Genomic DNA, 12,425 nt, shown 5'->3' with positions numbered 1-12,425 from the left:
AAAAGCAAACTAAAAAGAGGTGTGAAGACAGCTCCGGCCACAAAACAATTTTTACTATTGCTTTATGATTCTGTGGAAAGGACAAACGTAAAGATAAACAACACAACAATACATAATGCACAAAATACAAATTAATAAGGAATTAAACAAAAAAAGATCCTAACCGTGAGGTCTCATCCAGGGAAACATAAGACTGGGAGACGAATTTTGACTTAAATGGCCTTGTCCTTCGCTAGAGCTAGTGTTAGAGGACGATTTACAATCAGGGTACTGCACCACGCTCGTCTCTTGCTGGGCACCATAAAGAGACTGCCTTGGTAGGGCATCGTAGCCATAGAACTTGGAGGCGTCTCCGTGGCACGTCAGGGCGCAGGGATTCTGCTGGTAGCCAGTGTTGGAAATGCTGGAGGTGCCGTGGTGGAAGAACTCCTGGACGTGGTGGGAAGGGTGCTGGAAGCCTGGGGCTGTGGTGCCTGGTCCATACACCAAGGCATGGCTCCTACTGACACTTTGTGGGAACCGACAGTCGTAGTAAGTTGGCTCCAGGGACTCACCTCCTTTGTACTTGGAGAACAGGGGGTTCACAAAATAGGAACTCATGGCTCTTGCATTAAAGACAGATGCAGCACCCCCCCTCCTTATAATAAAAAGAAATCAAAATAGCAAACAATACAAGTCTTTAATTCTGGGAGAGATCAATGGAGAACTGTCCCCTGGGCTTGTCTTAAAGTCCTGTTTTTGTTTGTGATGAGGAGGGGGGGTTCTTAGGAGGCTCTCACAGACGTCTCATAGTGCTGGAGTGTCTCTGGGCTGCTTGGATCTTCTTGTAGTGCAGTCGGTAGGTAGAGCTCTCTCTGTCAGTTCCTCTATACTGTTCCTTCCCTTAACACCACAGGCAAATTCCTTAAAATCCCGCTGGTGAAGCTTTCACACGCGATTTGTATCCATCAATCCTCTCCTGCAAGACAGGCTGGAAAGAAATGACAAGGATTTGGGGGTATCGGATGGACGTGGAACACACCAGCCTTCAGAAAAAAAAATATCAAATGAATGAGGGAGGGTTATGAAAGGTGCGCATTAATATCTTTAGGTGCTCTTTTTTCCAAGCCAGCCTCTTCACTGATGTGGGAAAATACATGCGCCGTGGGGTCAACCTAGGTTACCTCAACAGGTAAAATATTTAGGGTGCATTGGTGAGGAGCACAGGAGCACCTATGTAGAAAGAGCTTTATTCCTTATTGCAAAATTGCATATTTCCCTTTAGTAAGAGGATACAGCCAAGTAGCCCAGCATGACGTCACTGGCCTCCCTGCTCCCCCTCTTACGTCTACACTGCTCCTCTCTAACCAGTTGGCGTCCTATTGGAATTAAGAAAACATTTTTAGTGTCTTAGTAAAGCTTAAATAAAAGTGTTAAAGGGGACAGAGGTTGTGCACAGGCAATTGCATCAATGGCTTTACTAATCCAGATTGCCTGCTGCTGGGTCTTGTGACAGGATCTGAGTGACTTAAGTCAACCAGGAATCATCATGTGGAATGATATTAATGACTAAAACGTGGAGGCTTCATTCATTAAGGGGATGTAGAGTCCAATTTAGTAGGAGAGACAAAGGGAAATGCACTTTTATAGCGATTTTATTGTGGTCTTATAGCATCAGGGAATAAAATAATAATAAAAGGAAATCACGTGAAATACAATTAGAAAAATCGGAGCTGTATTCCGAAATTCCCTTCCTCTTCCCATCTGCTGGTGCTGGGCTTTTGTAAGCAGTCCGGTTTAAGCTCACAGTTTAGAGTTTAGACGCCATTGATAAGGCTCTATTGTAAAGAGTGGAGTTTTATGGCAGCACTAAACCAAAACTGAGGAATGCTTCATTCTCAGGCCCCAAAACTAAGGGAGGAAATACTATAGAGAGCACACACACACACACACACACACACACATATATATATATATATATATATATATATATATATATATATATATATATATATATATATATATATATATATATATTTGCATGTGCACGTGTGTGTGGGCCGTATTTTTTACCCTCTTAAAATAATGTATACTTTCATTGCAAATATATGTATACATATATAAATTGTCATCTATACATGTATATATATATATATATATATATATATATTTACATACATTCTGCGCTTTATATTCTATATTTTTCAATTTAGATATTTTATATTCAGAAAAGAAAAGAAACAGAAAACACACAAATTGATATTTCTATACAAGTGTTCTTTATACGAGCTGTTTTTAGATTTGTAAAGATTAAATTTATGAGCAGACCTTAAAGATCATGCCCCTCGACAGACATCGCATTACTACACATAGTTACTGTATATAGTACTATGATGTATTTGTCTATATAGGGTATTTTGTGTGTATTATACGGTGGAACTTTTTATGCCAGCTGGACCTCCCCCACATGTATCGTTAATCGGACCGTGGAGTGTATAAAGCATAAGCACACCTTCACACCAATAACTGTACTGATAAAGTATCTATCTAGCTTCATACACACAAACAGCATATATATTGTGTTTATACATATTCACATGCATACACCAATAACTACTGGTAAAGTTTATATATAGCTCTATAGGTATGCTGAAGCATTTTCCTTTTCCCCTTCTATCTGTCTGTCTGTTTATCTGCCTATATATACCTTCATCTCTACATCTTGAATTGTTGTGAGGTATCAGCAAAGTTTTAGGCACATATTTAGTGTTACGTACTATGTGAAGTCTATTGTATTTCTGTTGGAATTTGGAGCATTTGAATCTGTTTAATTTTATTCTGATATTCATTTGATGGGTCTTCTCTGCTCTGGCCTGACTGCTGTACATTGATGTCTGCTCAATAAATATCAGTTGTGATCAAAAGCAAACATGAATGAACAACGTCTTTAATGTGCAATAGACTGATCAATGTCTAGCTAATTAGCCATATTTTCAACCTGAGCGTTTCTCTACACAAGGAAGCTTATTACAATGTTACTATGAAATGGGAGCCTCGCCTATCATCACAGTGACCCACTTGTAATTTGTGAACACTCTTATATATATTACATGCTAATTCGCCATTCACTGGTGAAGGATGTTGTGCGTATTTGTTTTGATTTGTTTTCCAACAGTCTAGTTGGGGCCCAAAGGTGTAATGGGATGCAATGCAACTCTAATTGGCCAAAGTGTTCTAAAATTTGAGCAACAGTGCCACCCAGTGTCAAAAGTTTGTAAAGACAACTTTGAATCCCCCTCCCCATCCTCACATGCTAAAGTATCTATTCCATTAAATCATACATATCCCTTTGTTAACTTTCACCTATGTTATGTGTTGAAGTGAGATTTAAGGTTTGTTGCTTCCGGACAGTAGTATATACAAGGAGAGGAGTTATATAGCTTTGGAAAATCCCTACAAAAGCTAGAAGAAATGTGCACTGTAATTACAATACATAAAAGAAAAGAAAGACAATCAAGAGAAAGGGTGTGTGTGTGTGTGTGTTTGTTTGTGTGTATGTAAAGTACCCATAAGTAAATATATACAATACAGTGTATGGATATATATGTGTGTATACACACACACACACACATATATATATATATATATATATATATATATATATATATATATATATATATATATATGCCTTTTCTTTTGATTATATATTTCCTTTTTTCTTATGTATCTTAAGTACAGTAATATATATATATATATATATATATATATATATATATATATATATATATATATGTGTGTGTGTGTGTGTGTATATATTATATAGCAATGCATAGGCAGATAAACATGGAGGATAATTTGTGTGTATGTGTGTGTATACTAGTAGATTATCCCCTTAGTTTATGTAATGCCTGCATGTTCAGAACAAATGGCTAGATAGATTATATTTCTGTATTTTGAATTTGCAAATATAACCCATACATTCAGAATCTATAGTGTATTTGATTAATTTTAATTCTTACTCTTTCACATAAAATGTGTTTGAATGATAATATATAAAATTGTGTGTGAATAGTGAATAAATGTGTGTAAATAGGGTGAATATATGTGCGGGTGTTTGTGTGTGTTTCCATGTATGTCATCACTCTCTTTCTCTCTCTCTCTCTCTCTCTCTCTCTCTCTCTCTCTCTCTCTCTATATATATATATATATATATATATATATATACTTTTTTTATTTTGTGAACTATGTAGATATGTATCTGTGTAGGATACATACAGCTGCACATACACAAATGCATATAATAATATATAATATTCTATTATATGTAAATGTGAATGCATATAGTTGCTAAATGATACAATATAGCGTCACGTTATCGAGAACGCACGTGTGTGTAGATATGAGTGAGCAGTGCTTGGTCTGTTGATGAATTAGGCCTTTCAGCCCTGGGATTTCTTTGTGTATATTTATAAACTGAGAGTAAATCTTGCTGATGGCGGCTGCATGGAAAAGCTGCCTTCTTTGTACACACAGCAGCAATAAACATGGCAGCAGTGGGTGCACACCTCTCTGCCATCTCCTTCCCCTGCTTTCTGGTTTTATCAGTTTCAAAACCATTTCTCATCCCAGTGAAGTCTCCTGTTCATTGCTTGTAGACAAAACATTCCAATAATCCGGTTTCAAAGAGCAGAGTATGCACCTTATTTAAACCATAAAACAATTAATGCCAGACGTCTAGCCAGCCCTGTGCTCTTGTTTTGTTCGCCTCCATTGAAGAAAGACTGGGCTGTAAAGCAATAGCCTTGTGTGCGGAAGTATACCTATAGCCTGCCCTAAAACCACCACTGTCCTGTGCTTTTTATCTCCCTCACAAAAGCCTGTGGATTATTTGATGTCACCCGGCAGCGGTATACCACAGTATAAACCTGACAATTTAGTAATGCAGCCAAATATCCTGCAACATCTCCTGTATATAGTGGAACATGCAGATGGACTTGATCCTGTTGCCTTAATGCCCCCTCCATATATATATATATATATATATATATATATATATATATATATATATATATATATATATATATATATATATATTTCTGTATCTCCATGTGAAAGACAAAGTTTCCATCATGGAACATTAAACTGATTGACCAATTGTCAAAGTGACAATGACAACTCAGATCTCGTCTTGGAGATGGAGGAGAAGCTTTTGCAGATTTGTTTTTGTGTATGTCTTGTATGTGTTATGTGCTAATCTGCATAAACCCCTCACAGTTTATTCAATCACTTTTTTTTTAATCAAAAGCCCCCCCTTGGATAAATAGATTATATTTATATTCTAATAAGTCCTCAGAAGGGGGAAATAATAAGAGCTGGCTAGCTGAAGCGGTCAGGCATCCTAAGGTTGTGCAGATCACTAAATCTGTCCTTGGCATGACATATATTTAAATGATAATAATGCGGGGGCCCTTCCTTGTGCTTGGAGAACCAATTCAAAATGGGACGTTAAGATGTCCTTAAAGATTGCTACATTCTGCTGCTCTACATATACATTAGTCTTATTATCAGAAAATACTTTGTATCACCAGCCTGGTTTTATTTTCTTCTACTTCTTCATCTCCTAAACACTGCTCTGCATAATGGAATGGTTCCATGTGCATCATTATATGATAGGAAATATTACTACATATTGCTATATATAATTACTTTGCAGAGTTATACACTACACACACACACACACACACACACACACACATATGTGTGTATATATATATATATATATATATAGTGCATAACTCTCATATATAATGGATCACTATATTAGTTGCATGTGTCATAGTGATCTATCGCTACACATTCATGAAAATATGGTATATAGTGAAGTAATATGTAAAAGTACTAAAGTATATGTAGTGTAGTAACGTATATAGTAAAGTAAATATAATATAGTAAAGTAATGTGCTACGTAGTAAAGTAAATGCTACACATTCGCGAAAATATGTAATATCGTAAAGCTAAACAAACACATACAGACATATAAACATAGGCACACAGAAATACACACACACACACACACACATATCTAGATGCACACTTATATATTGTAATGTATCGGTTTGTAACAGAAAAGAAGGCATAAAAGATAAATGATCGTATACACTGTAAAAGTATATACCGATATCATGTATGAAAAATTGGTGTCAATACATAATAAATATAAGGAAACTGATATCTGCTACATATCAACAAATGTATCCTTACACAAGATGAAGGAATGTGCTGTTATATTTACTTGCGACATATTTGTGAAATACTGTGAAAAAGGAATATACTGTAGAAATATATACTGATTCATATATGAGAATGTACCAGTTTATAATATGAACGTATAGAGTGATACTGCATATTGTTAAATATGCAGACATTTTCAGAATATAAGATTATATTATACATTGATATATTGGATCAGTGTATAAGAATATACTAATATAAGTGTACATATCAAGAAGTGTATCAGAATATACTCTGAAGGAATGTACTGACCGTGATATGCGCATACGTGTATCTACATGTAAACAAATGTATGAGTATATTACAAAACAATATGCTGATCTACAGCAACTATGTATACACTTACCATACATAGTGCATATATTGCTACATAGCGATTAATTCAGTATGTGATATAAAAAAAGCAAGAAATAAATATATCTTCTATAAATTAATTTACAGATTTGTTCCCTGTTTATTATATTTTATGCATATATCCCTTTTTTATGAGGGGGTTGAGCTGTGTTAATTTTACATTATATAGGTTTGTGACTATACAATATTAAAACCGTATTGACCCAAGATTAATAAATTTAACTGCCTCCCTTGTGAAGTTTTATGACTATTCTGACCACTATAGTTCTGAGCCAGTCATCCTTAGTGAAGTGGCCTACTTGTTCAGTAGCATTCAGCCTACCTATAAAATCTTTAACTATATCACTCCACCATGCCTATAAAGATCTTTAATAACTCTGTAAAACACCGGCAGTTTGCAATTTGACTACATATAGTTACATATTACCGTACAATGCATATCTAGAAACTAAAAGGAGATGTTTACATAGAGGCTACTCTGCAAAACAGGCGAATGTGCAATCATTTGGAGTCCCAAGGCAGGCAGTCCTGGCAGGAAGCAACTTAAATTAGGAATGCGGCCCTCTATTATTGTCCAAACCTGACATTTCTCTTGACTGAGACTATAAATTACTGTCATGTATTCTAAAACTTGGAAGTCAGATGCAAATGAAACAAATACAGCTTTACTCTAAAATCATGTTTTCAGAGCTGCATTTGCCGCCATTGGTGGGGAATGTGCTCTGAGGAACATTTACTTATTCAATATTTGTCTGATTATTAATAAGAATCACTATTTAAGGGAATGAAGGGGCTTTGTGCTTCAAATGGAGTTGATCTTCAGAAGAACCTAAATAACCGTAAGTACCATAAATGCAACAATGCTGAAATATATTTTACACAGAGAAGAATAGGCTTCTACTTTTGTTACCACTGAGGCTGGATTTCCTTTGGCCCAGGGCAATCTGTGATGTATATATTTTTTTCTTTTTGTGAAATTGCAACCACAAAACACACAAAAGCAGAATAGTGCAGTCTTCTATATTTACATAGAGCTGATCTACAGGCAGAACAGAACAATACTGAACATTATTTTTTGTGTGACAAGAATAAAATACATAAATATATACATCCAAGATACTTTCAATACTATAACAAAACATACTGGTAATTTCCCGATTTGAATTATACAAAATATGCACTCACAAACTTCTCCAAATAAAAATTAACACTGGATAAGTATAAGTTACAAAATAAAATACTAAAAAAAATATTCAAGTACTTTCTTGTTTTTTTTTCTTGGATTTTTTTCTTTCCTTAAAGACAGAGAAGAGGAACATTTGTAACTGCATTTTATAAAAGCGTGTGCTTCCAAAATGCCTGTGTGTTTATAATCTAAGCTAAACACAGATCTCCACATTCATAGTCATTAATAATTATTATTACTGATAATGCTTGAGCCCACAACAAAATGTTTTCTTCACATATCTTTTATATTTATGATGGGGAAGAAGGAAGATGGGTGAGGAGGATCTCTAAGGTTGTTCCTTGTCGGTCTTTTCCTTGTTCATTTTCTTCATTTTCATTCTTCTGTTTTGAAACCAAATTTTAACTTGCCTTTCAGTGAGATTTAGAACCCTGGCGACCTCATAGCGTCGGTCCCTGGTTAGGTACATATTAAATAAAAACTCCTTTTCCAGTTCCAAAGTCTGATATTTTGTATAAGGACATCTTTTCTTCCTTGTGGAACGTGCATGGATCCAATTTGCCACTGGGTTATCTGGAGGAAGAAATACATACAGAAGAAATTGAACATGATTGAATGTATCAATTTCAAAATGTAAATATTTATATTTTTTATTTCTGAATATTCTGATACTGAATACCCTCCGAATTCCAAAATGGCTACTTAAAATGTCAATTTTATTTCTTGAATATGGTAGAAAATTAAATATATCATTTGTGTAGACGTTTAGTGTGGCTAAAATGGTTATTGGCACTTAAAGGTATTTAGCACATGAGTAGCAGAAGCCATTGTCAGCCTGCAATCATAAAATAAACGTTGTTGTCACAAGGCCATAAAAGGCTCTAACAAGTACTGCTTCCTTTATAGATGTTGAACTCAATATGCCCCTAAATGTTGGAATGCAGATATGTATGTTTATGCTGTATTCAACTTGAATATATATATATATATATATATATATATATATATATATATATATATATATATATATATTACATTTTATGCTCTCATTGTGCAGATTATCTGTAAGCCCGTGTTTACTGTGCACTGATGATGATCAGCTCCCGGATACTAACAATAATATATGACCTGTGCTCTGTGTTAGCATCCATTGACTGTAATCCTGTAATGTTACGTACATTATGAAAATATGTCTTTAAGGTAAATTATTTTCAAATAGCAATAAATCCATCAGTGTGGGAATATTCTTATGTATACGAGTCCCACTTAATATAATTACATAGCAGGGCCTGTATGGCTATAATTTGGAGTTTTTATAGTGCAGCAGTTTATAATTGTACTAATAAAATGTGTGACTGCCAGGTGTCTTCTTGTCTTTTAGCCCATGTGCTTTGTGATCTGCACATTGATGATATATCAATGGCACAGGCGCCTATTAAACCTAGGCAAAGAGGTTTTAAACTTTGAAGATGGTACAATTAAAGGAAGCCCTGTGTCAGTGTGAACTGCTCTGGTCATAACCATAAAACCACAGCTAATACGCTGTTTGTTCAAATGACCAATTGTCCCACACAGTTCAGTGCCTGCAAGGATATTCTTTCCTTGGCATTTTATCTGCTGGGACACTGAAATGAAAAACCAGGAACTAGTATAATGCAAAATGATACTGTACATGTAATGCAATAATAATGATGTAGCAGGTTGATGAGCAAGGGATAGGTGTTTCCTCTTTGCTGAGGCTGCATCAATCCTTGGGAATCATTTTAGCTGCAGTGCTGAATAGATACAATGTGGGATATTAAAAGGATTTAAGGTGGAATTGTGTCCGTGAGCTGGGTGTCACACTGCACATGGGAAATAAATGACTTGTAGAAAGTGCACCCATGCTTGCATGCCCTAATAGAACCCTTCCTATTTCTTTTATTCCCCTTAAATGCAGCCAGGTCTTCTTCCTGCAGGCTGTGTGTTTAGGGCAGGGCCCTGGTTTAAGGAGGTAATTTCATTTTATGGAGGAGACTGTAGTACATGTTATAATTCCTCCTCCCCCCTCTCCGGTTGTAAACAAGAATGACTCTAATAACTTACTGGGGTCCAATTCAGACTTGTCCTCTTTGTGTTTGCTGGAAAGGATGGCCTCAGATTCCGGGGAGGGGATGGTGTGCAGAGGTGGCCTGTCCCTCAGATCTCCGGGAGAACCATACATGTAATCCGGGTAGCTACGACCATCGCCGGGGCCACACTCCCTTCTGCTGGGGAAGGCATCAGGCTTCAGTCCGTAGTGCCTGCTGCTTGCTGCAAACCCTGGGAATGACACGGTCCCTGAGATGGGCTCCAGCCAAGTGCGCATATATCTGGCATCTGTACCCAAGTGTGGCTGGTGATGGGTGTAGGGGTGATAGACCACAGAGGACTGGGAGTGCACAGGACCCCAGGAGGTGGTGAACACTGCAGGTTTCGGGGCAAAACTGCAGGAAGGAAAATCTCCACAGTCCGGGACTAATCCTGACGGTCGTGCAGCTGCTGGATGAGCCCCAGTGGTGGGGAACCTGGAAGCCAGGAGGTCTTCACTTTCATGGCTGATCAGAGAGTCCACATAATAGTTGCTGATAGGACCAGACGCAGACATTGTTCCCCCTTCTTTTACATTCATAAGATTATTGTATGAACTGTATGTGTACTTTTTATCTGCTCATAGAACAATCAGGGCAGGTAATTATTTTTTCAGCCTTTCAAGCTTGTCATTGGCCATTGCCTCCCACGTGATTGTATTTACCAAAAAAAATACAGTGTAGATCAATGCGCAGGTCCCATTGCCTGTATCCCTGTATGGAAGCTGAACAGCCTGGTTCTCATAAAAATGATGAAATAACGTGAGAATCAAAGCCTGGAGCTGCTGGACTTTATTAAGATCTGCTGCCCTGCTGCACTTATAGGGGGATTGTGAAGAAAACTTGGGGAGATGTGAGTGCCAGGGGCATGGGAAGCAGGCAAGGGGACTATTTCTTGACGCAATCCATCTCTGTCTCCTCTCTGTAATGCTGCCAGCATACTAGAATGGATATATAGTACAGTCCAGGACATAGCTTTTCATTACAAATACATTATGATTTCTGCATTTCGTTTAACAGCTTCCTGCTATTTAGGCTGCTAGGAAGAAAATAAACTGGGTTTCACTTTTTGCAATGTCACTGGCTGATGTGTATTATAAATGCCTCAATGTAGCAGTTGGTATATTTCTTTACAAATCAGCAGGGCATTGAAATCCAGGCAACTGAAAGCCAGAGGAGTTTTGAAAAGAAGGGGGTAAAGATCTCATAGTAGAGACATTTGCACAGAATAAAAGTGCTAAGCTACTCCCATCTTTCAATGGATGTCTGTATTCGTCTGCTCAGGCTTGGATGTTTTTATGTCCTTCAATAAAAAATTTACGAGGCTCATTGGATTGTTCATAAACTTGTCGTTCATTAAACAAAACTGTAAGGTTTGGATTTCAACTGTAAAAAAAGCAAAAGTTATAGCAAAGTTCCTCATGCAATTTCTGAGGGGTAAAAGACAATCCCATAAGAATGATGCCCTGGGCCAACTTTCAGTGCCACCGTTATATTTGCATTGGATCCTGGCACTAAATAACCCCCCTAATTCTGGGTAAGAATTCCTTCACATTTAACACAGGGGGCTCGGCTACAATTGAACACACAAGTGTGGAGACACCGTGCATTGTGATATTAGAAATATATTGCTTTTATTCTGTCCCAAATGATGGGCATAAAGAGTCTATTTATTGCTGATAAATCTCATTTTTACTGTTGTACTGGAAAGCCAGAGCTGCAGTAAATAATGGGCAATTGTAGAATACACTCTTAATAGATTTTCGAAATGTTGATCTTTTGTTTAGTATATGGTATATACAATTCATACAAAGCATAATTACTCCATCCTCATAACAAGCAACTTAAATAATAAGAGCAAATACATGGAATTCTGCAAGATTTACACTTCCACAGAGGAAACCCAAAAGCATGACATCTATAAAGACTCAAGCAGCAGATAAAACAATTGTACAGGCATAATGAAATGTATATTTAATGCCTGCACAATCCATACAGAAAGAGAATATTCAGAGCTGATTCGCTGACTCAATGCTTTTATTAATTCATATCTTTCCCACTGTGAGAGACCCCAATAAGAAGCATCTCTGTCACTACAAGGATTCTCTGAGGTTCGTTAAGTTGCACATGATGAGATGAAGAATATATTATCAGACATTACTCAACCTCGTAACTGTACAGCAATCTCTGCTTGTATTTACACCAGGAAAATCTAACCTCTCAATAATATCTGCACACACAATAGAGGATTTATATGTATTCAACCAATAGATGAAGCATAACTATGCTGATATTCAATTCTATACAGTCCGTCATAGTACACAAGGCATCAAATATGGCACAATAATACATAACACAAGCGATTCCTACATGTAACGTGTGTAACACTGGCACAATGATCTGCAATACCAAAAGCAAGATTATCACATAGCATGTTATCCATCTAACAAAAAAAGAAAGAAGAATGGATAGATGGATGGATGGATGGATGGATGGATAGATAGATA

At 36.7% G+C, this 12,425-nt stretch overlaps 3 protein-coding genes across 7 annotated transcripts in view; all 3 read right to left on the bottom strand.

Annotated features, from left to right (window-relative positions):
* HOXC8 (homeobox C8) overlaps nt 1-1,141 on the bottom strand; it is a 4,136-nt gene extending 2,995 nt beyond the window's left edge. The window contains exon 1 of the mRNA XM_066584270.1: nt 165-1,141. Within this exon, the coding sequence (XP_066440367.1) occupies nt 165-600 (436 nt within the window). The 5' untranslated portion in view covers nt 601-1,141. The remainder of the gene's footprint in view (nt 1-164) is intronic.
* The window catches only part of HOXC4 (homeobox C4), a 113,023-nt gene that overhangs the window by 92,534 nt on the left and 8,064 nt on the right, over nt 1-12,425 (bottom strand). The window lies entirely within an intron of this gene.
* HOXC9 (homeobox C9) lies at nt 7,630-11,139 on the bottom strand. Its single transcript, XM_066584271.1, has 2 exons — nt 9,896-11,139; nt 7,630-8,383 (listed from the first exon to the last, which is right to left on the bottom strand). The coding sequence occupies exons 1-2, from the start codon at nt 10,458-10,460 to the stop codon at nt 8,139-8,141; spliced, it is 810 nt and encodes a 269-aa protein (XP_066440368.1). The 5' UTR covers nt 10,461-11,139; the 3' UTR covers nt 7,630-8,138.

The sequence above is a fragment of the Eleutherodactylus coqui genome, chromosome 1 (assembly GCF_035609145.1).
Source record: "Eleutherodactylus coqui strain aEleCoq1 chromosome 1, aEleCoq1.hap1, whole genome shotgun sequence".
NCBI classification, from domain to species: Eukaryota; Metazoa; Chordata; class Amphibia; order Anura; family Eleutherodactylidae; genus Eleutherodactylus; species Eleutherodactylus coqui.
The sequence above is the reverse complement of the archived record's forward strand: the minus strand, read 5'-3'. Positions and strand labels throughout refer to the sequence as shown.